This window comes from Passer domesticus, chromosome 3, assembly GCF_036417665.1.
Source record: "Passer domesticus isolate bPasDom1 chromosome 3, bPasDom1.hap1, whole genome shotgun sequence".
Taxonomy (NCBI): domain Eukaryota; kingdom Metazoa; phylum Chordata; class Aves; order Passeriformes; family Passeridae; genus Passer; species Passer domesticus.
The window spans coordinates 117,471,515-117,496,918 of NC_087476.1; the positions used below are offsets into that span (position 1 = coordinate 117,471,515).

General features: G+C 41.4%; 1 protein-coding gene across 6 annotated transcripts in view; it reads left to right on the plus strand.

The window, feature by feature from the left end:
* TASP1 (taspase 1) overlaps positions 1-11,249 on the plus strand; it is a 78,132-nt gene extending 66,883 nt beyond the window's left edge. For 3 of the 6 annotated variants that reach the window (XM_064415421.1, XM_064415422.1, XM_064415424.1), the window contains 2 exons: positions 48-193; positions 303-467. In XM_064415421.1, coding sequence (XP_064271491.1) covers positions 48-193; positions 303-312 — 156 coding nt within the window. In that variant the 3' untranslated portion in view covers positions 313-467. Of the gene's footprint in view, positions 1-47; positions 468-9,749 lie in introns of those variants that run through there. The other 3 variants (XR_010359591.1, XM_064415423.1, XM_064415426.1) reach the window with 3 other exon arrangements.
* Positions 11,250-25,404: the final 14,155 nt, after the last annotated feature.

The window sequence follows — 25,404 nt, forward strand, 5'->3', positions numbered from 1 at the left end:
ACAAGAATATACAAAAGAAGAAAATCAACATCAGATATTTTATACAGCAAAACTGGTATAACACTCTGTTTCAAGCACTGGAATGGATGAGTTCATCTTCAAGATCTAAAATGTGCAAGAAAAAGAAGATAAAAATGCCCCAGAAAGACAAGGAAGATAACAAGCAGCTGATGAAGGAACTGCTAGCAGAGGTGTAAGTGAAGTATTTGCTTCACTTTTGAATAACTTGTCCACGTATAGCTATCTGGAAAGAATTGTGCCTGAGAGTGTGGTTTTACTTCTTTTTTTAATATTTGTTTCAGATTTGGTTGAAAAAAAGTCCAAACTGAAGTTAAAAGCTCAGATTGAACTGAGTGGAACCAAAGCAAGTTCAGCCACAGATGTTCTAATATTTGTTAGTTAGCTTTAAAATTGTTGTCTTGTGTTTGCAGTGAAAGAATAACTGAGAATAAAGGATGTGAAATATTTCCAGTGTGCCCACCTGCCTCTGACTTGCACTGTGAAGCTCAAAATGTTATTGTTTCTTCCTGGTAGTGTCTAATTAATAAATAAATGCTAAATATGAAATCTGTCTGGTAATGAGTATTAACATGACAGTGCCATGCCCAGAGTTGCTTTCCTACTCGCAGTTGCAACATTTGACATCTGGTGTGCATTGTTTTCATACTGCTGGTAAATTCTCCAGCTGGTAATCCTGATTGTGCTGACAGACACAGCTGCTCTTCTTGGATCACTTTTAAATTATGTTTTTGACCTTCACTGAAGAGTTAATCCCCCTCCCTTTCTTCCTTCTTTGAGTCTGTGGCCACAAATGCTTTCCAGAGAAAAACCACAAACGCTTTTGCTGCTGACTTCTATTGATCAAAAAAAGTCTTCTGTCATAAAAGCTGGAATTTTGTTCTGCTACAACTAGGACTAAGTTATAGATGGAAAACTGGGCTTGAAATAGAACACAATGTATTGCAAGTGAAAAAAAAAAAAACTCTGTTCTTTAATAGAGTGACTGTTTTGCTACAGTTAATTTTGAGTGCTTGCCATGAAGGAATAATGGGATAAGAGTTCATAAAAGTATAAAATATCACTTGTTTATGAGGACCATAGCAAAATGATTAGGCAGCAGCTTGTAAGGAAACATTTGCTTTCCTGTTTTTCTAGGGTGGTAAAGACCTTCAGGTTTTATTTCTTTCATCAGTCTAGGACTTGAGTTTTGTTCTTAAACTGAAGGGTTGTCACAGTGCCTGATTTTGAACTGGTTCAGTTTTTTACTAGACTAATATTAGAGTCATATAAAGGGGTAGATACTAAAGAGAAAAGGAGCCTGCTTTACTATCTTAGTAGATTCTTTGGGCATGGGAGGTTAATGCAATTCATAATAGGAACTAGCAAATGGTGCTTCTAAACACGAGGGGGAAACTGTGGAGGTACAGGATGTCTGTCTTTCTTTCTTACAAAGCAAACACAGGGTAGGTGCAGCTCACCTGCAGACACTAGTGTGCTCAAGACATAGAGACAGCCAGCAATCTGTCAGCAGCTCCTTAAAAGAGGAGTGGCACAGGAAAGTGGAATCAGAGACTTGAAGTGGTTTGTACACCATGACCTGCTGGTGCTTCTGGCTTCTAGCAGCATGAGCTCTCCAAGCACTGGCTTGGAAGTTCTCTTGCACCAGGGGTTTGTTTGCTCCCAGTTTAGGCAAGACTGGGTTCTGCAGCTGGCCACTCACCTTCAGATCAGACTGCCTGAGTGTTAGCTCACCAGGCTGACATAGGCTGTATTACAGCCTATTCCTGATGGCTTACCTTGCAGGCTGAGCCTGCAAGAGCTGTGCACTAGTATGTCAAACCGTAGTTTGATTTGAAGCATACTTTCTGGAAAGGTGTCCAGTCTTTTTTGTAAAAAGTTGCCTGGAAACGTCACCATTTCTTGTTGGATTAAAATGTTGAGTTGAATGTTGCTTTAAGAATCCTGCATAGCCTTGCCAGATGAACTAAGTTCACATCTTACTGCTGACACAGTCACCTCTGTTTGTGTATCCTATCAGCCCTTCCTGGACGCTGGAACTATTTCAGCTCCTCCACTGCTCCTAACTCTGGAAGTGTCATCTCCAGCATTTGCACAGTGGATGTCCCAGTGGTTTCCCTCAGATTCTTAGGCCACAAACAGCCAATCAAGGCAGATCTTAGCTGGTTCAACTGTGCTTTTCCTTTTTTCTTGTCATCCTTCTCAACACAAGCAGCTTCAAAATCACTTGGTGCTGGTGTTTGTCACAAATTGGATGTGGAAGGACACAATCTTTTCATCTCGGCATTTTGGCTCTTTCCTATACTTGAACTACCGTGCACCAGCTGGTGCTGCACCTAACCCAGGCTGGTGCTTGGGAGCCTCAGTTATCATGAGCTTAAAGGGCAGACACACTCTGGTTCCGGAGCTGCTGGAGCCAAACCTTCCTGAGGCAATGCTGTGACAGGTTGTTTCAACATCAGCCCTGTTCTTTGGAAGATGAATATGATTTCCAAGATCTCTTGAAGCAGAGGTCTTGTATCACCACCTCTGTAATGGTGAAGTTGTCACAGTACCTGATGCTATCTATCCATTCCTGAGACTGTTGGAATATTCTGGGCTGCAGCAGAAGTCTCTGGCTGCAGCTGTGAGAATACATAGAAGCAGATAGAAAATATTAATTTGTGGATTCCCTCTGTATTCACCCAGCTCCTTTTGTAGCAGTAACTGCTGCATCCACAAAGATTGACTTCTAGAGTGAGGGACTGGGGGATTAAATAACTGCATAAACTAAGGAGGTTTTTTTTTTTATATTGTGTTGGTGACACATGAATTACTTTATATGGATTTAAGCAATTATTTCTTTTTCCAGTCCAAATTTTTTTCTCTTTCTGAGATACTAGTTGGTCTTCAGAACAATATTCCAGATGCTTGGGTTTTTTTATGGATCCATAATAGATCTAACAACTGTTCATAGCATCAGCTGAAAAGGCCACCCTGTTAGTGGGGTTCTGAATTCTTTAACATAAGTCTGGCAGGGCTCAGTTATAATTTCCTATTTTCCTGAACTGACTGGGTTGTGTTCTGACATCTTTTGTATTTTTGCTGTCACTGCTGGGGAAGTAGCTCTGCTCTGAGGTGTTGCTTCTTGCAGCTCTGTCCATACTGTCATGGATGATGTGCAATACTTTAGGTCTTAACAGTTTATGTAGCATTTAGTAGAGCAATTTCAGAGTCAGTTTGCACAAAGGGCTTGCAGACCTTCTGCCATGTAATTTGGGGTGGGAAGAAATTCACCCATAATGTGATTTTAGATTAAAATGAGGAATGAGAAGGAAGGGTGTTAATGTCTAGATTGCACAAGTTAATTGTTTTTTCTTGGTTACAAAGACTTCATGTCTTCTTGTTCCATGTCTGCTTGCTCAATGGAGGATGCTTTAAAGGAAAATAAATTCTTCCATCTCAAATGAGAGTGCAGTGTATACCTGCAATGCGAGTTCTCATACCAACGACACCTCTTGAAGGTTCTGGCTATGGGTAGGCAGCCTTTCCTTGATTTAATGTTGTATATCTGTGCAAAGTCAGACAGGAGCCCTTTTATCTCAGGCAGGGTCTGCAGAGTATTTGTTTACTCAAGCCCTGCAGTATTCTGTATGCAGAAAGTGTAAGTGGCTGGGCTACTTACTTTTTCCTGAATCTGACCACTGCCTTGTCATGGTGATTGAGGGTAGTTGCTGGTGTCCTTTTTTGCCGCTCCTGCCCTGAGGGAGGCTCTGAAATACTTCACAGAACTGCACACATACACATCCCTGTGTACACACACCTACGGTAGGTGTATTTGTGGTCTGTCTGCTGCAGTCCTTTGGGAGCAAACAGCCCGGCAGGCGCTGCCAGCAGCGGCAGCTGTGGGCAGAAAGTGAGAGCAAGCTGGGGAGAATCGAAAGCCACAAACTGTTTCCATTGTCCAAAGGCAGGTAATATGCAAAGCACAAGCAGTGGAAGTGCACCAGGCTAGCAGAAATCACATTATTAAAATGAAAGTGAGGCTTTTGGCCCTTTGGGATTTTTGGTGTCACCAGCGGGAGGCTTTGAGGACTTTGACACCAGCCTGACATGGATGTTTACTCAAGAGCTCGGGAGTTCATGTCTCCAGCCATTTCCACTAAAAAGAAGGCTAATTTTTCTGCTTGAAGATAGGTAATTGCTCACTTTGTTTTCAACAGTATTTGAAGTCAAAGTCCTTTTTTTCCCAGTGCAAGATCCAAGCTCAGTACCAGGAAAATGCAGTTTTGGTAATTTATTTTGTGTAAGTATTTGAAATACTTTATCAGCTAACTATGTTTCTTACCATTTCTAAATCTGCTATATGATCTCTATAAATGTTGCAAACTTTGGCAATTACTATAACTGTCGCAATATTTTTGAGTAGTAGTTCAGACTCATGGGTTTTAGTTCTTCTAACAGCTGGATAACTTAGACAGCAAATTTAAAAAGCCCAGTTGCAATATTGAATATAATCCAATTCAGTTGCCAGTTTAAATCTCTTTTTGGCAGCTATTCAGTTACTATAACATGAACTGCTAAGCTTTATGTTATGGCAGGTTTTAATAATGCAAAGCTACATAAGCTGTTCTTTCCATTCTCAAATGAACCAAATTCCCGTTGCTTTGCAAGACGTAGTGCAGCATTAGTGGGGAGTGTTGCATATTGCTGTGTTTGCAGCAACTGCTGTCCACACCAAATGTTGTGGTTGCAACGTCCAAACAGAAACTTTTATCTTTGACTGCTAATTTCATCTCCCAGTAGGAGCAAACATAAGCATGGTGGACAAGGAGACCATCTCCAGTTCATTTTTCCTGTGGAGGTGTAAGCTGTCATCATCAGATTTATTTGCCTTTACTGACGTTGTAAAATTTAGCAAAAGTTCTTCCATCTATGTTTGAAGTGATACAAGTGACAAACACTGATTGTAGTGATTGTTGTTGGTTTTCTGAGGATGAGCTTCTGTATTTGACTTTGTGAGTAAAAGGTCTGTGAAAGCCCTTTGTCAGGAGAAGGGCAGTTTTCCAGTGCTCATAGGTTGAAGAAACACATCTTGGAAGAATCCTAATTCTAATTTAAAAATTAGTGGAAAAATTTACTAAGCCTGTTTAGTGAGCAGAAATATGAAGTCAAAGAATTCAGTCATTCATTTCAGACTACAGAGACAGTCTTTTAACTTCATGAGACAGGAGAAGTATATGTCACTGTTCTACTTATTTCCTTTAATCCTCACGCTTGTCTGGAGACTGGGGAATCAGTAGAAATTTTCATTTGAAAACTACTCCTTGCATACAGTGGACCATCCAGTTCTCTCATAAAAATAAGGTTTTTCTGTTTGTTGGAAATAAGCTGCAGTGCTAAGATACCAGTTAAAATGTATGGCTTGTAGACCTTCATGGAAGTTAACTGGCTCTGATATGAGAACTTAAGTTCACTTTTTGAGTTGGGTTCTTGCATAAAGCCAATAGTTCTGGAACTCTCCCTGGATTTGGCTGTCAGAATGGAGTAGAGAAGATGGAATTGTGTGTGCAGGTATGCAAATATAGATGCAATAACCTTAGCACCTGCAATTCACAGTAATACAAATCACATTTGAGGATTCATGACAGGGTTTTAGAATACCTCTACAAAACCCTGGGATGCTGAGCTGATTAGATGATTGGTTGGTATGTGTCTTCAGGCTGTCTTGATACAGGTATGATTTAATTAGAAATATTTTATAGTGGTATAGTTACTCACAAAAATTATTTTGAGCTTGGAAAACTGTTAACTTCCTAAGCAAGCTGTATGTAAAATCATTCTTTTCAGTGCAGTGAGACCAGAAGTACCCCATCACTCTGTCTTTCTGTTGTTTCCCAACAAGGATAATATTCTGGAGCCTCTCTATTTTTTCCCCATTTTATTTCTCTATTAAGGTTTCACCAAACAAGATGCACATGGCATTTTCCAATAACAGCAGTTGCCAGTGTTTAGTGGGGCACCTTCTCCTGCTGTGCTACAGGTGTACATACCAACCATGGTGGGGGAGAGATTACCAGGAGACAGAGCAGCAGAGCTGCTGCCAGAACGGGCTCTTACTTCTTAGAAAATAAATTCAGAATGTGTGGTCAGATGGTTCTGATGGTGGAAGTGTGTACCCAGCTAGAAGGCTCCAAATTTCCAAAGAATATGTGAGTTTGGTGGTAGCCTCTTTTTCAGGGAGCAAAGCTGTAGAAAGTAATTTCCTTAAGGATATGGTATCTTTGGTCTTTCATTATATTTCATCTCTGTAGTGTAATGAATGGAAAAAGTTTGTTTTATGAATTATTCTGTCTAAAGCACATCCTGAGTGTGTAATAAGAGTGCTAAACACATGAAGTACTCCCTAGATTTGCTTAAGAACTGAATGTGCTGCCATCTGGTAGTTGTACTCTGTCCTCTTGGCAGCATTTGATTGATTTCAGCTTTCTCATGCAGCACTGTCTGTCTCTTGGCTGAAATTTTATATATTCATTTTACATCGTATTTATGCTTTTAATGAAAGAAAAATTCTCTAAGTTGTTGTAACAAACTGATATTTTATGTGAATAGAAGGAGGAGACTAATTCTTTAAAAGAAAATGTTTTTCATATTCCTTGCTCTCAAGGTTGTTTCAGAATCCTTGTCTATGAGACATGAAGTAATATAAGTCAAAAAGATGAAACCATATATTATTCCTGTAGTAGTTGTATTCCGTGTATTCCAGAAAGAGCTATGAGTTTTGAAAGTAGTAGGGAACTTGGCAGTGTGCATCAAAAAGCACTGGGAGAGAGCAACATTCCAGTGTCTGCAGCACTGGGGCTGGGGAGATTGGTAGTTCCATGGTGTTGGTTTGGTTAGGAGGGAAAGAGGGAAACACTGAGTGTTTGGGTGTCAAGAACACAGAGCAAGAGTCGGCATCAAAAGGTTGGTTAGCTCTTTTGGGCTTTTTACAGGGGTAAGAAGCAAAAGATCAAATGTTTCTTCCAGCATCTACATTTTTTTCCTGTGGAACTGTGGACAAGAGGTTCCTTTTCTAAGCTGCAGCAAAAATCTGTGGTGACTGACTGGTGTTCCAGATGTTGGTACCTCATCTCCTGCTGGAACCTCACCAACCTTGCTTTTCTCTGGGAAGGCAAAGCAAATCAGAATATTCTTGGGATGTAAAATGACTATATATGAAGCTAAAGATGTGGATAACTCATCATTCTTAATCTACCATTCTTTGACATACACTTTCTTCAAAGAGAAGCTTCTGTGGAGTTGAGTGGAGGATTTATTCAGGAAAAATAATTATTTTCCTTTTTTTTGTGGTCCCAGGCACAATTTCTTCCAGGTGTGGGTTCATTCAACTTGTAAAGCTGACAGACTAATGGAGTTCAATTAAAACCTTACCAGTGTTGTTCTTTATTTTTGTGTTTCTAGAATCTAAACCTAATTGACTATACAATCTGGACTTAATGTAAAATACGATGTTGGGATATAAAAATGTAAGGAATTTACAAATAAGTTCTGTGGTTCATTTAAAAATATTCAGTGTTCTTTGATGTTTCTTTTTATTTACTGGAGTTTGTTCTTATGGTTAAAAACAAGTGAGATATAAATGTAAGAATTCATTTGGGAGTTTTCTACAGTTGTCTTGACATGGCAATGTTACCCTTTCAAATTATTTATTAAGTAACATCTTAAACATTATCATCTTAGATCTGCCTCCTTTTTGTTCTACACAATGCAGCCATTGGTGAAAATAATAAAAAATAGTCAGTGTAAACCAGATCTGTATTTATTCCATCATAGAAAGTATGCAAATAAACAGGATGCAAGTAAAGGCTCTAAGAAATGCTTTGTTATATGTGGTTTCTGTAAATGGAAATCCTCACATGCTGGTGTACAGTGGTTTGGGGTCTTGTGTATGGGGAATGTGTTCCTCCTGACATAGGAAATGAGGTTTTCTATAGGAAATGTGGTTTTGGCTATTTAATCATAGATACTTGCTAATGTATTAATAGACAGTGACTACCTGCTTATCCCCTCTTGTACATTTTCCTCCCCTTGCTCAAAAACTTATTAGGATTGTCTTACTGGTTTGCTCTGATTGCAGTACCTTGCTGAAAAACAAGTGGCATTCTTCCCCTGAGGAAACAAATTTGCTACCATGCCCATCAAACAGTGCTGCTTTTATACTGTCATCCTTTTCATTTAGAAATTTTTACAGACCTGGGAAAATATCATGGATCTGTCAGTCATGGAATAATAAATACCCTTCTTCCACTTGATTTTCTTCCTTTCATTTTTTTTTTAAATTTATGAAATGACATCTACAGAAAAATTGTCAGTTACATTTTGCAGGAAACTGTAACAGATTTTAACAGATTATTTTCTTCTTGGAGTGGTAAATCACAATTGTAACTGAAATTGTTCTGAAAGTAGGAACATGTTCATATATCAAGCAGGAAAGCCAGAGATCAAAGTTTTAGCAATAAAGTGAAAACATTGAAATGTTTTAAATTTAATCATGTTCTGTGATTTAACTGAAAAGAAGGCCACCTAAGTGCAGGCAGCAGGATACCCCCCTTATCAAGAAAGGAATTAAAAGAAGCTGCTCGAGACACAAAATGTTTCTTCAATGTAATGAACTGAGTTTAGAGTCTCAAATCACTTTCTGCTCAGTTGATGCAAATTTTTCTTACTGAACTTTTACATTTGTACTTTTTGTGACAACTCATTGTCTCATTGTAAGTTATGCATTTTGCAACTACTACATCTTTTAAATGGGCTAATGTATGTACAAACAAATGTGTGGTGGGCTGCACTTACAGAAAGTTGTAGTGTCTAAATGCCAGCAACATTATGTTTGAGCTTTATACCATAGTAGGAATCATTTCTGGTTCCTAATTTAATAGAACATGAACAGTTTTCACAGTGTAAACACATGTGCAAAGAGGATAAAAAGTCATTACTCTTAACAGTAAGTTGAAATATCTTTTCATAAGCAGATGCTTTTGCCCGTCAGTAATAAACCATAACCCAGTATATAAAGGATCATTAACAGATTTTTAGGGTCACTGAGTTACAATTCAGTTGTAAACTGGAGTTTTGTGTACACAGACAAATGTACCCACTTCCTGGCTGAAATATTCCAGTGCCTTCTCAAAGGTTTTTAAAATTTTCTGTGGAAAAGATGCCTATTGGCAGCAACACAGTTGGTTTTTGGGTTGATTTGTTTGGTAGCTGGAAACAGGAAGTCTTTGGAGTTTTTTAGGTGGATGTGCAGGTATTTTATGCAGAGAAGTTTCTTATTTGCATCCTGATCATTGCAGTTACTTTATCCTCTGAAGTGTTAGTTTTTCAAGGATTTAATTCTGCCTGAGTTTTCTCAAAGGTGTATTTCTGTATGCAGTAGTAAAGACTTCTGAATGGCCCTAACAAATAGATCTATAAACCATGAAATGCCAGAAGTATTTTCTTTTGTCTTCACTCTGGATATTTCTTTCTACTTTCAGTGCATTGATTCATCCAATTTGCCTTTTGTGTGCATCTGTCATGGTCTTTCTCTTCATGTGTTAAACATTAATGCAAACAAAATATAAAAAGAATCTCAGTTGCTTTTCAAGTTGCTTTGTAGTTTGTCCTCAGACTTCAGTGAGGGAACAGCTTATTTGTCCTGCATAATTTTGCCTTTTCTCCATAATATTCTCCTGACTTTTCCACAGACTCACATTTCAAGACTTCCTCCTGGAGCTGTGGCGGGACAGTCCGTGGCAATAGAAGGAGGAGTTTGCAGGCTGGAGAGCCCAGAAAGCAGCTGATTCTTCACTTCATTGCAGAGAATGTGAATGACTCTTTGTACAATAAGTTTGGGTTTTTTTGTGTTTTAACAGATGTTGGAAATTCTGCTTTTGTTTTATACTTCGTATTGCAACCATGTGCACCACAACTTGAGACAAGTGCTGCTGTAGTTTATGTTCTCACTCTGTGAATGGGGGTTGTGTGCATGTTCATTTTGTCCCACAAATAAAATAGGAACACTCCCCAGTTGTGCAAAGATCATGTATAATTAATGATTGCATTTTCGTTTTTCTGTGTTGAAAGATAACCAAAAGTTAAGAAAAAATAATTTAAATATACGGTCACAATTGTCATTCATATTCTAAATTTAAAAATAACAGGCCTTTGAAGTGGCTTTGTAATTATGCAAAAAATTATTATGGTTTCTAAGTTTCTTAGTGGTTTAAAGAAATCCAGAGGTGATTTAAACATGAGTTGTTTTTTCCTCTCCAGTAAGGAGGATTTTTTTGTTGTTCAAAGAATGGTTTCAGTGAAACAAACTAGAGCAAAATTAAGGCTCAAATTCTCAAATTGTTTTTGAATAGTCTTATAGGTCATATCTGTGTTCCCAAACAAAGATGTTAATAGCTCCAAGCTGTATGTATTGCAAAAAGCTATATGAAGATAATGTATCGTTACGCAGTCTTTATGTATAATGGAATATTACAGTGTAAATAAGAAAACAAAGTTTATGGAAAGATTCGATATTATTCTTCACTTCTGCTTTAAATCTATTTTTAAGAGAGGTACAGAAATGAACATATTACTGGATGGGAAGTGCAATGTGTATCAAGTGGCTGGTGGCAGGTCTGATACTGAGCTTTCGTGTTGGTAAAGCAACTTCCTCATGTCCAGCCGCAGCATGGGTATTTATATAACTGTGTGTAACATGTATGTACTGTGCATAACTTTACTGTAACTCTTTTGATACCTTGAACAAACCTGCAGTGTAAAACAATGTAATCCTTGTCTGCCTCGTGAAGCATTGGCAGCTGAACTGTCATTTGTCACCAGTTTGGCTATGTGAGCCAGGTTGCCCAAGTCCTAAAGGCGAGTTCCGACGTAAAACCTTCCACTCAGTCCTTTTTCCTTTCACAGCACTGGCAGCAATAGAAGACTTTTGTAATTGATTCATTGTCCTGATAAGTATGCCAAAGAGAAACTAAAATAGTTCATCCTTTTCCCTGGTGGATATTTGATAATTCTGTTTTCAGAAATAGTGGATGAATAGATATTCAGACTGTATTCGCTTAATCAGGCATTGTACTTGCCTGTTTTGTAATATTGTGCCTGCCTATAACAGACATACTTGACTGATGAAATGGTTATATTGATTGTAGTACCAATCTTTCATGGAAAAGAATAAAAATTTTTTAATGGCCTGAGTTAATTTTCACTATTATACTACAGCATACATTGAGATGCTGTCATCTGTGTATGGTTTTCTAATTGTGACCTCAGTGTAGCCCCGTAGTTGAAGATATTTCAGTACAGTTCTGTAAATAATATAAAACAGCAGCTTTCCAGATTGCACAACAACAACGTGGAATGTGCCTGTCTTGAAATAGTTTGTGCTGAAATACAGTGCTTGAGGTTGGATCCTCAGTGGTGCACTCATGGTTTGAAGAAGTGAAGGACCCTTCACTGTGTAGTGAGTGAAAAATTGAAGATCATGTATATGGGTTTGTACATAGCCAAATTTTAAAGTGGCCTTTGTGTTAGAAAAGGTAAAGGAACAGTATTAGCCTGCTTTTATTCTAAAAGTGCTTTTCTGTACTGACATCATATAGAAATTTTGGCATAAATTCACTCTTCCTTGCCATAAGCTTGTAAAATATAAGTTCATAAATGCTTTCTTCCCCTTACTTGCTTAATCTCTCCTTTTGGAGGCTTGGATTCCAGCATAGGATTTTTGTGGTTTGTTTTTACTTTATTTTTGTATCTCTGCAATACTCCAATCATTTTTTTTTCTTCTTTTTGGTGCAGAGTTTTCTACCTAAGGTACATATGAGAAGAAAACCATCTTAGCATGTATGAATTTTGGTATCAGTAATTGTGAAGATTGGCAGGAGTAGAATTTGCTATCAAACTCCTACTTAAACCAATGAAATATCTTACATGACTTTAATTATGCATCTAATTGTGCTACTAGTTCTATTTTGAGCTGAAAAGAGATTTATGAAATATAAATGGTGAGGAGGGACACTGCAATGACACCTTCTGTAAGCCCTGTGTGTGAGGAGTAACCATTGCCACTGGCATAAGCAGATAGAGCCCAAGAGGAAATTACACAGTGGACAGCAATAGCTGCTGAAATTATAAAGGAAGGGTGAGCAAGTGAAATTCATAGAATTAAAATGTGAATGCTGTTGATTTTATACCCAAAGACACAATTATGTGTCCTAAAGAATCAGCAGACATGTTGGTACCAGAGTAGTCCTGTTCAGTCTTCAACCATAATATATTTTCTTGCTTAAAGTTTCTAATAGGCTAAACCAAACCTGACACATAACCCATTTTTGTCTTTGCTCCTGTGCCTTAACAGCGTGAGCCTGCAATGCGTGATTTCAAAGGGCTCCAACTGAGCAAGTTATGGAAGGCAGGCTTGTTACACTAAAAAAACTTAAGAGGTGATTCAAATTCCATTTGTGGCAATTTTTTTTTTTTTGGTTGGTTGGCTGGTTTGGGTTTTTTTAAATAAAAAGCCTTTACAGTTCTGTACAAATTAAGTACAGTTCTGTACAAATGAAGACTATGCTTTTCTGCTGGTAAATTAACTGCTGGAAATGCTGTGGCATATGAGAGATTTGACTGAGGTGGAGGATGAGAGGACTTTGTTTAGAGGAGCTGCAGCCATTCACCTGTGAAGGACAATACAGAGGGTGCTGTGAAAAGAAGGAAGCCTAAAAGAAAACAAAGCCGGTAATAAATCTAGGGTTACTAGCAAGGTTGGGGTAACTGCTGTTGTTAGTTAAAATGTGAATTAAAAGCAGAATATAGAAAAAGTAGTCAAAGGAATTTATGGTTATGGCATTACAGGTACAATATTTCACAGTGGCATGGTAATTGTGCAACTGGGCAGTCTTGTAACCCAGTTTTGAGCAGGATGATGCAGGATGAAACTCAAGTGTGTTATGAGACTTTAATATGCTTGTTAAAGTGAAGGCTTGCCATTTAATGATTTCTTTTTCTTCCAGTTGTTATGTGAGTTGTTTACTTTGAGTTAGTGAGCTATATCAAGAGTTCTGTCATTCAGTGGTAGCAGGATTTATTTGTTGAAAGACACTGAATTGGCCAGTGTTTACAGCATTGTGTGTGCATATAACTGAGCACCATCTCCTCATTCTCAGAAGGTTTGCCACTCTTAACAGAATTGGGATCAGTATAATAATTCTGGGTGGCTGACATCCCATCCTTTTAGTAGAGAGTCACTTTTTCGTATTAAAATGTGACTTAGGCAAAGAACCTGGTTTTCAGGTCAGGTTGGTTGATAGGAGAAGGTTCAGGAGAGAATTGAAGAGTTGAAGGGAAAGTTTATACTGTAGCTGGGTGGGGAAATAAAGGCTCTTGTTAGCAGAGTATACAGAATAAATTTTTCAGCAGGGGAGAGCAGAAATCAATGGAAAGTGGTGGAGGGAAAACAAAATTATTTTGAAGGAAAAAAAGAATAAGAGAGTAACCAAGAAACCTAGATTTTCAAAGAATTGATATATCCTTCACATGCTATTAGGGTCAATCTTCCAAAGGATATTTGAAGAGACAAAGTATGAACTGCTCCCTTACACTTGGCTTTCACGTGAAAGATTTGTTTTGGTTTATAGCACAGTGAAGACAAAGACAATTTCTGTGGCTTTTAGCCTCCATGTAGTGTCACCAGAGGTTTTGTAGATTCCTTGCAGGAGGGCTGGGAAAGGGCCACTGCCTCATACCAGAGGCCAGGTCTGCCAAGAAATGCTGAGAACTGGTGACTTGCAGGAAATTGTGTTGAGATTTTATATGGAATCTTGTGGCAAAGGACTCAGGTAGTGGGTCTAAGGGCAGCATTACTGATTAATAAAACTTACCTCTTTTCTTTTTGCTCATTTTTTACAGGAAAGCTTGTGGGAGCTTTTGCTACTGTAAGAGCCACCTGCTTGATTATTCACTCTGTTGGGAGATAACACAGAGACAAGGAGGACTTGTACACTGACTTGTATTGTTTTAGATTTTACAGTGACACCGATTAGATTGTACACATTCCACATAACCTGGTGCTTAAATCCCCATAAAGACCTTTAGCATCACTTGATAGGGATGTAAACACAACAGATGTGTCTTGTTACCCACTCCTGTCTGCCTAATGAAGCAAATAAAGTGTGTCAGCATGAGCAGCAGGTAAGGTGGGACCTGCTTTCCCTTGGCCTTGTGCCTAAACCATCCTACCCTCTCTTACCTCTGAGGTCTCAGTGTATGCTGCAAATATCCACTAAGGCATAGGGATAGAGACCAGCTAAACTCATCTTTCTGAAACAAAAAGCCTTTCAAAGTGAAATGCCCTTTTCAGAAAGTGTCACTTTGGAGCTCAGCCATCAGCTTCAGTGGAGCCAGGATGTCATGCTTGGAGGTATTTATCTTAGAGGACTCCAACTTTATGAGTCCCTTAATGCCAACACTGAAGGCTTCAGAAATGAGGTTGTGTGAGATGTTTTGATGACTCATACTTATTTTTTGGATTATCTGGGAATATCTATTGGGTGTGTAGGGCTCCAGCAAGCCAAATGGAAGAACCTAACCACAGGCTCCTCTGGGCAAATAATCTGCTGTAGCCAAGCAATGACTGTGCTAAAAGGAGCTAAAGGGCTCCCAGCACTATTTCACGATTTACAAGTTTTCCTAAAGATGATAATTTCTGCAGCCCGGGTTTCACTTCAGGCACGTGTGTGAATGGTATCAACAACAACCCATCAGAGCACAACCTTAGGCAAGGATTCCCATGGTACAACTCCACTGTGTCCCAGATAAATGCCAACAAGCCACGAAACCAGCCTGGATTGTAACATCTTCTGTATGTACTGGACCTGTGATAGAAATCCTACTGAACATAGTTTTTAGAATTTTTGCCTTAAAATGTGAGTTGTGACTGGTAACAGCCCCACAATGCAATTCTGTGTTGGAGATCTCCTGGCCGTGCTCCCTGTCAGCTTGAGATTTGGTTTAAAGTTGACATCAAATTGTCCATACTTGAAAATACTGCTGCTTTTTGCAGCTGAGAGTAAACTCTTTTATCTCTGGTATTCTGCTGTGGACAGGTGTAAGAGCCCTGGCTATGAGCAGCAGGATGGGGAGCAAGGAGTGAGGAAAAAAGGTGAGAAACAGCCCCACAAGCCCTTTTTGCAGGAGAGGGTGCAGGATTTATGGATGAGGGAGTAACATTGAGCCTGGGAAAGAGAATATGGGGAAGGTGGTGTTTTAATTTGTCTATTTTGACAAAATTAATTTGTCTATATTGACAAAATGTCTTTGTCTATTGCTATCCAAACCTATTTTAATTAGCCATGCATTAAATTGATTTTCCCCTAGTTGAGTTTGTTTTACCCATGATGGCACCAATATAAATTATATTTGCATCCATTATTCTCTTCAGGATTATATCCAAAGGGTAAAATTTTGCAGGAAATGGTCTTCTGGTAAGTTACGTTTTGCTTGGGCCAGAGGGCTGATGTTTTTGGGCCCTGCAGCTACATGTCTGTGTAGAGGAATCAAAGGAATGCATGGCTGGAAGAGGGATGGGGAAGACAAAAAGACTTGCCTTTTGCTGGTGTTAAATTTGGTATAAAATGAAACTGCTCCCATCATCCCACTTGCTGTGATTCTTCTTTTTGTTGGATGTTGCTCTTACTGCTTCCAGTCCATCCCTGGAAGTAACTGCTACAATGCATCATGGATTCTTGTTGCCATGTTTATAAAATAGAATTTGTGGCTGATTTTATGGGAATCAATCCTAGTGAAGTACAATTCTTGATCCAATGAAGAAACAGTTTCTAAATTTGGAGGCAGTGAACTCCTCTGGGGAGATAAGAACAGGCTGAGGCTTGAGGTAATTAATGATCAGTGTTGTGTCATTATGGCCTTTGAAATGAATTGTGTGTCTGTGGAGGGATATTGTTTCGAACCCCATTTTATTGTGTCAATATATCACCTCATGTCCATGGAAGAAAATTTATCCAACCAAAAGACAATGCCATGGCACAGCAGAGAATGCTGTATGATGGATGATTTGCAATCTGTTGCAATTAGGTGACTGCAATTCCATTAATTCCTCAGGAAAAAGGTTTAATACATAGAAAAAAAGTTACTTTGAGTATTCCATTTGCACATCAAAAGAATAGTTATTCCCAGGTAGGTTTCAAGAATCTTGACCAGCATTAGAGAGGTACCTGAATTAGGAAATAACTCAAAAATAAGGAAACACCCAGCTAAAAACGATGAACAGAAACCAGGCAAAGAGTTCACTGTTAATACACAAGGGGCACAAGGCAAATGAATTACTCTGTTCTCCAAAGTGTGACAGACAGAGTTTTAAGTTCAGGTATGAGCTAATTCTGTTTTCTTCCTTTGGTACTTTTCTGTTTTACTTGTTTTCAGTTTCGAAACTAAGATGCCTTTGCTTTTGCCTTGCTAAAGCATTTTCACTTTAGGTATCTCTAAAGTCACGCACATTAATTTAAAGCAAAGATGCTTTTCCTTCTGTGGGGATGCCAAGCCCAGGTTGGGTAGTCAATAGGAACTAACCCTGCAGAGAATGGCACTCAAATGCATTCAGGTGTCTGAAGAAATGGGTAGGCTTTCAACACTCCCCTGTGCTTTGTCTTCAAACCAGTTCAAATTCCAACTCTTCATCCATTGCGCTGCCATAGAAGGAGCCCATGTTAGGTGGTCTCACAAATGGCACACACAAAGTGGTGAAAGCCTTCCTTTTACCCCTCCTGGAGAGCTAATGAAGAAAACAAGACCTGTTGGTTTTGTTTTCCTCCCAAACTGAGTTGTACCTCTCACCTTGCCCACTCCCTGCTCGAGGACATGGCACAGTGTGTTCAGGGTGCTTCCTGAATGCCACAGTTTGGTGATTCTCTCTCAGGGTGCTGGGAGTACTGAAGCCTGTATCCATCACTCTGATGGTGTTGTCCCTTCTGCACCACTGCCAAGAATCAGCAGAATAATTTGCCTGGGAAAACGCTTGAAGTCTCCACTTTAAAAAAGTCAGAGACTCCAAAACCTACATTTTAATGTTTTTTTTAATAATAATGGTGGCCAGTCTGGCTAGTCAGGGTGATTAACTATTCATTTGGAAATCCTGGTTGCAGGTTCTTTCAGGCCAGTGGTCTCTTGAATAGTATGTGCATATGTTGTCTTTATTCATGTCCATTCTTTGTCCTGTTCTCTCCACCCTTTCCATCTTCATTTTTCTCTTTCTCCAGCACCATCACTTGTTTCACTTGAATACTATTAACAGAGGGTCAGTAATTAAATTTCCCCTGTGAAATGAATGTGTGTGGCTAGAATGATCAAGGAAATACATACAAATTCCTGAATTGAAAGGAGACTGAGGAGTCCCTCGAGGATCCATGCCCAAAAAAGCCTTTGCACAGGATTTTTTTCCCAGTTAGGGCTAAAATGTAAGTTGCTGTGAGCTCTGTTGGCACAAATGTGAAAGTAACCAGGCATTGTTTGATCCAGTGATTACAGAACAGCTCCATTCACAAAAGAGAACCTTTTAAGCTGGCACAAAAGTTTTGAGTTTTTATTTCTATTTATTTTAACCAGTTTTTTTTGCCTATTTAATTTCTCAGATTTTTCCCTTCTCAGATTTTTCACAACTAGTAAAAATCGCCTGCGCAGTAATGTGTTGTCAGTCTTACACTGAATGTTACCTGCAGAAGGCACTGCATCCCTGCTGGCAACAGGGGAGCTGGTGAAGGGGGCAAAGGAGTTCATCCCTGCTTTTTGTACTTTCTGGTGAGTTTATTTTTTCTGTCCTGAGAATTCTCCATCAAAGATGTTGCTTCATGCACTCCTTTTGCAAAGATCAACATGATGTAATTTTGCCACGAAAAAATCCTCTATTCATGACATGGAAGCAGATAAAATTACTTTTTTGAACAGGGCTTGTAAAGAGAAAGACCACATAAGCTTTTGCTTCTTTGCTGAAACCTTTCATGTGGGTGGAAAGAAAATATAAGCCCTTTTTCCTTCCTGCTAACTAATTCTCCTTACCTGAAAATACCAAAAAGGAAGAATTCTTTCAAAAGAGAGCTGACATCTCCTCCTCATCCTAAATATTCTAATTATTTCTATCTCCATGGAGATAGGCTGCAAGACCTTGTTCTTGTTAACCACGTGCAAGTGAGGATACCAATAAATTTTGTTTTAGTCCATCTTGTCAGGGAAAAAAATGTACTAACTTGACAGTGGACTTTTAAGTTTATAAGTTTAACTAAACAAGATAAGTTTATTCTTGGTGAAACAATGCAGCTCTCAAATTCACTGTCTGTGCATACAAATCCAAAAAGGATCACCTGCTGTCGACTCTTCCCTTTTTCTGCCCTCCTGATAGCCTGCTGCTCCTGCACCCCTGCTTTCCTGGCTGCTGGTGAGCTCTGGAGTCTTCCTGTTGTGCTTGTGGCCTCGGGTTAGGCAAGAGGCCTTAGCTGAGAACTTTGATCCATCTCCAGGGAGATGATGGGTGGAAGCTCTGTGCCATGCCCTGGTGTCCAGGCTTTGAAGTGTGGGATTAGGCTGAGGAAGGAAGAAGTCCTGCATGAAGTCCTGCATGATGTATCCTTTTGATGTGAAGCTCTGGTGGGTGATGGTGTGAGTTCAGCTCAGGACTGTGAGTCTCCAGCCTGTGCTGAAGGGCTCTGATGAGCCCTTCCTCTCTCCTGGGACAGAACATCCTCACATGAAGGGGTGGAGAAATCCTGGGATTCCCCCATTCTGGGCTATAGCTTTGTTGACAGACTTATTTTTCACTCGAGCATAGTAAATAAAGCTTGTCTCCTGCTTGGAGATGATTCATCTCTCATTATGCTTAATAATTGGAATTCCATGCTCGGCTACTGCTTCCCCTGTGCTCTGCCAAAGTGAGCGGTCCCTGCTCTGTACAGCTCCATCTGTTGGCATTGCTTTGCCATATCAGAAAAAGGCTAAAACATAATAATCCTTCTCCTTCCCCCCCCTTCAGTAAGAAGAGCAGCTTTTTTGCTGGGAATGTGAAGGAGATGGTAAACAGGAGCATGGAGCACCATTTGCTGGGATCTCAAACCAATGGGGAAAGTTCCTGCATCCCTGGGCTCTCCTGCATCACCAGCATCCTTCAAAATCAGGAGTGCCCAGTGCCTGCTGAGCATGCTGCAGATCTGGGCAGGGATGAGGTGCCCCCACACCATTTTCTTTGGTTTTCCAGCCCAAACTTGCCACACCAGGCACAGCAGCAGCTGCCTACAGGGGCTGTGCTTGCTGGAAGCAGAGAAAGTGGCGGTGGCTGGGGATGTGGAAGCTCAGGAGCTCTGGGTCGTGCCCATGCACACAGACAGCTGGAAGGGAGCTGCAGGAGCAGCTGGATCATAAAAGAGGCAGGAGCCGTGGAAAGGATGGCTCCACTCCTCTGGGCAGCCTCCAGTGAGCAGCAGAGCCAGGAGCTGCTGAGCCCCGTGCCAGACCCTTGGGAGCTCCCTGCTCACAGAGGGCTCTGCTCCAAAATCGGGGGCCAAAGACCAAGCTGGTGTGGAGATTGCTGGGGAGGAAGCAGTGCTGTGGGTGATTTGGAGGCTGCACAAGGGATGGTGATCACTAGGGGTGAGGTATTGCAGGGCAGGGCAGTCATATGGATGAAGGTTTGTGCTGAAACACTGGCACAGGTTGCCCACACAGGTGGTGGGTTCCCCATCCCTGGAAACATTCGTGGAAAGGCTGGATGGGGCTCCGAGCAGCATGGTCTGGCTGAAAATGTCCCTGCTCATTGGAGGGGGGTTGGATCAGACCTTCCTGAAGGCTGGTTGTAGTCAGGTGGGGTTGGTCTCTTTCTCCAGGCAGCACTGACGGAATGAGAGGACACAGCCTTAAGCTGCATCAAGAGAAATATAAGCTGGATATTAGGAAAAAGTTTTTCACGCAAAAGGTAATAAAGTTCTGGAATGATTTGCCCGGGGAGGTTGATGGAGTCACCATCCCTGGATGTGTTTAAGAAAAGACTGGACGTGGCACTCGGTGAGCTGAGGTGTTTAGGGAACAGGTTGGACTCGATGACCTTGAAGGTCTCTTCCCACCTTGTGATTCTGTATTTCTGACCTGTGACGGTCCCTTCCAAGCCAAGCCGCTCCCGACTCTCCCGTTCGGAGCGCGGCAGGTGTCAGTCAGGCTGCTGCTATGTCAGACCTGGCCACGGGAGGGTACCACAGACAGGGACACGCTCCCAGCAGTGCCACGGACCCACGCAGCGAGCGGCACCGACCGCATCCCGCTGCCCCATTCCCTCCCCTGCCCCGCCGCTGCCCGCCTGGGAGCCAAGGGGCGAGCAGGGCTCGTGTCCTGGGCTGAGCAGCAGGTGCTGAGATTCCTGGTGTGGCTCAGGAATCCCTGGCAGAGTTTTCTCCCCCGGGCTGCTGGGAATCTGCCATCGAGCGGGTTTTGGGGGGCAAGCCAGGAGCTGGGACTGCCTGGCACAGCAGCATTCCCACCCTGCCCTGGCTGGGAAGAACCGAGAGTAAAGCTGGCTGTGCAGAACCCGTGTTGCTCGGGGAGGTTGACATTAATATTTTTCCCTTGTATGGTTTATATGAGTTTTATCAGTTTCTGCTTAAAAAAAAAAATCTGCCTTCCTGGAAGTGCTGTCCTCTTCCAACTACTAGTAGTGTAGGTATGAACTTGCTTGACATCAAATACTGAATGTTTTCAATATTGATACCTGATATGTGGCAGGTCCTAAAATAAGAATGGGGCTTTATTTATTTTATTATACATATTTTATATATATAACATGTTTATTTTGTATATATTCTCTATATATTTTATCTAAATATTAATTTATCCTTTAATGATGCTTATTATTTGATTTTATATGGATCTTCTTCTTTAAGGTGCATCAGATGTTCAGAAACCAGTATTCTTTACGGTGAGAGTTAATATTCTGATTTTTTGACAGAGGCTTTTTTCCCTTCCGTAAAAGGAGAAAGCAACCTTCCAGCTAAATACATGCAAATATTTTGTTTGTCATGCAATATGATTCAGCCTCATTTGTAAAGGAACCATTCTAGTTACACAGATGAAAAATGATACTTAAAAGGCAAAATCAAACAGAATAGTGTAGCTTGTTTCTTTGTCTTCAGCTGTGATGGTACTTCAGAGACTGAAGCCTGGCCTGAAGCTGACAAAACACTGAGATAGATTGAGATAGATTGCTTCCATGGATTTCAGTGGGAGTTTGGATTGGATGATGTGAGGTTGCAAAACTATAAAAGCCTCTCAGAAGGACACGAGTATAACTTAATTCAAGGTGGAGAAAGTAGGATACAAACACTGCGGTGACTGCTTCAGTTTCCCAGATTTCCCTGCCTTGAAAAGGTGTTCTGCAGATTCATGGTGAAGATGGCCACTCCCAGAGGACAGCGTGCCAGCAGGATTTGGGGTTTCCCCACTAAGGAGAGCTCTGGGTGCTCCATTATCACAGAATCATGGAATGGTTTGGGTTGGAAGGGACCTTTGAAGGCCAGCTAGTCCAACCCCCGTGCAGTGAGTAGGAAACATCTTCCACTACATCAGGTTGCTCAAACCCCACCCAATCTGACCTTAAATGTTTCCAGGGATGGAGCATCCACAGCTTCTCTGGGCACCTTATGCCTGTGTTTCACCATCCTCATTGTAAAAAATTACTTCCTAATACCTGCTCTAAATCAACCTTCCTTCAGTTTAAAATATACATTGTCCTATTGCAACAGGACCTGCTACAAAATGTATCCCCATCTTCTTTAAAAGCCTCCTTTAGGTACTGGAAGGGACTTGAAGCTTTCCCTGGAGCTTTCTCTTCCCCAGGCTGAACAAGCCCACCTCTCTCAGCTTGTTTTCACAGTCCAGGTGCCCAGCCCTCTCTCTGATTATCTGCAAGGCCTCACTGGACCTACTCCAACAAGTCCATGTCCTTCCTGTGCTGAGGATCCCAGGCTTGGATGCAGCACCTCAGGCAGGGTCTCACCAGAGAAGAGCAGAGGGGCAGAATCACCTCCCCTGACCTGCTGCCCTCTGGCATGATCTGAGTTTCCCTGGCTGGAGTGCAGGTTCTGCCAGCCTGGGAAGAGCAGCAGCCTCAGCAGAAATCCCCACGCTGTCCCAGACACTGGAATGCAGCAGACACAAGGCTCCACGTGCAGGCAGGAACCCACCTGCAGGCTCTGCATCCTGCTGGCGGTGGAGCTGAGAGCTCAGAGAAGAGCAGTACTATCAGTGCTGGGTGCTCCCAATGTAGGGAATGATGTGCTCTGACTCTATGACTCAGAAGGCTGAAAAATTGCTTTGTTAAGCTATACTATATTACACTAATATATACTAAATTACATACTAAAGAGATACTACACTACAAAGATATCAAAGAATACTAAAGAATACCAAATAATACTAAAGAATACCAAAGAAAAGCCCGTGACTGTCTGAGACAGCCAGGACACAGCTTCGACCCAATTGGCCAAGGACACAAAACAACCTTCACCGGTGTCCAACAACCAAATCACTTTCAGTAAACAATCTCCATAACACATTCCACATGTGCAAAACAACAGGGGCAGTCAAGAGAGATAAGAATTTTTTTCTCTTCTTCTCTCTGAGCTTCTCACTGCCTTCTCCAGGAAAAATCCTGGGAGAGACAATGATGTCTCTCTCTGTTCAGAGAATGTGAATACCACGCAGTGCCCCTTCCTTGGCAGGTCCATCCACTGAGATCCAGCAATGTCTGACAGAGAAAGTCAACCTGAGGTTACCTGGGTGCCCCAAGGAAAACCCCCTGGATTTCTCATATGCTTTATCACAGAACTGGGTTAAAGAAAGCCACAAAAAGCCACGAATTATTCTTTTCTGTTCCAACCAATTTGCAGCAGCCCTTCAGACGTCTTCACAGTTTGAAGCAGAGCTGCTACCAGGGCTTGGGAAATGTGAGTGAGCCTGACTTCAGTTATGGAAAACCTACAAGGAAAAAGTATGAAAAGCTTGCTGGTAAATAATTTACAAGAGAATATCTTGCTCAGCATGGGGTTTGCAGTGAGGGGGTCATATTTAATGACCTGCTTTAAATGTTAATATAAATCATTACTTCCTCACCAGCTAAATCACGGCTGCCTCACGCTCTGTGTGCTCTTCCCTAGAAATGTCACTGACTTGTGAACATGCTGGAGTTTGGAGCCACGTGGCACCAGGGGTGGAGAGAAGGACAGAAAATATGAGGGGCTGTCAGGCATCCCAGGGGACATGCCCATCCCTCAGCTGTGCAACTCCCACATTTCCACAGCACCGTCCGCCTCTGCAAAATGCAAGAGTTTTGGGAGTTTTTAATAGGCTGCTAAACTTCAGTCACCTAAATGAACCCATGTGCCTGGTGCAGAAGCAGGGACAGTGTTTAGGAGGATATAGAAGGCAAGTGTTTGGCTTTGGTTGAGTGATGGCTGTGAGTCATGCAGGGAAATTTCTTTCAGACTGCATGATAGAGCTCAGGCTCACCTGGGCCAGTCAGCAGAGCTCCTCAGTGGAGCCATCTCAGGCAGAATCTCCTCAGGTCAGGCACAGTCTGCATAAGGTAGGGGTGCAAGGGTGGCAGCCTGTGAGTGCATGGACATCTGAAAGGCAGCAGCCACTGCAAACACGAGGGAACGTGAGTCCCACATCTATTTCTTGGCAGTGGATACACTTGGTGCTGGAAGGAGGCTATAGGCTGCTTTCACCTGTTTATTTTACACAGAGAAGGGAGGGAGAGAAACCTCAAAATGTCAACAGACAATTGGTAGCTCATTGCTTTTTTCCTGCCTTTAGATCATAACTTAAAAACCTAAAATGCATAGCACACTCTTTGTCCTTGTTGCCTGTGTGAGAATGTCAGTTCTGTAGGTCATTCAGAGAGACTTTATGGTAACAATATGCAAGTGAAAGCAGTTATTGCTTTTGACAGACATGTTTAACACAATGATGTTTTTATGCTTTAAAAAATGAGAAGAAAACTTTAATCTCTTCTGTCCATATTAAGCACAAAAAGTAAAGTGAAAGCATGTTTAAGGTGTTGCCTTTTCCTAACAGAACTACCTGATGAGAGGACTTGAGTCGGTAAGGCTTCAAAGTAAGTGGACAATCTTGGGTTCATGGTGAAGATGGAGTAAGAAGGTGTGGAGTACTGTGTAAATGAGAAAACAAAATCTGTAGCAGAAGCACAGCTACCATAAATATATCTGTAAGATTGCTCAGAGAAGGACTTACCCTGGCTGGGCTGTCCTAATCCCCGCAAAGAAACCAAGACTGGTGTTTGCCAAGTCTGTGTACGTCGTGTTTTTCTCAGTCTCCTTTCTTTTCCTCCTTTATGCATGAGTAAGATTTTAATTTTAGCAGAAATTCTGCTAGGCTTTTGAGGGCAGGTTGGGGAAGGGAACTGAAGGATGATATTTTTATTTCCCCATATGAGTGCAGGGAAGTTCATCTGAGCTCAGCTGGCCAGGCCACCATCAGAGAGGTGTCACAAGTCTGGTTTGCATTTGATTTCCCAGGGAAATTGTTGAGAAGAGAAAATTTGAGAATGTTTGAAGTCACCATGCATGGGCAGGCACAGAGCACAGAGCTCAAACCATTCATACAGAGTGGTCTGCATGTCAAATTTACACTGGCATGACTCACCCAGGCTTGTCTGACCATGCACAGGAGGGTTCCCAGGCCCAGCTCCTGCTGTGATGTTTCTCCATGCAAGCAATACATGTCAAGAGTATAAAACTCTGCTCACACATTCTGCAGCTCTGATGGACTGGCCTGGTTTGTAGAGGAATCTCACTGACCAGATTAACTCATCCAGAGGCTGAATTTCCTCCATGTTGTGCTTCTTCAATAGCAAGGGGCTCCTCTCTGAGAGGAATGATGTTTAGATGGGTTTAACCAGAGGTAAACAGGAAACTGAGCTGATCTCACAGTCCAGATGGAGACCCCAGGCACCCCCACCAGTGTCTGGTGTGAAAGCAGAGAGAAAATAGCTCAGGGTTTCTCTTCACTCCCACACCACTGACCTATGCTGGAGTCCAAAAAGCCACCCTTGCCTGCTCTGTTTGTTTGTTTGTTCAGCCCTCGTACACCCTTGTTTATTCACCAGCACAAGGGACACTGGCTCACTTGGCAGCCTCTAATGACAGCTTAGGGTTCGCCACCCTGCACTAATTCTGTGTTGTTAAAAATACGCTTTTTTCCAAATGAGTAAGGGCAGCAAGCAAACACAGGGAATGGCTCTTCTCTAGTTCACAGTGTGTTTGTTTTGTCCCACACCTTCGTTTTGGG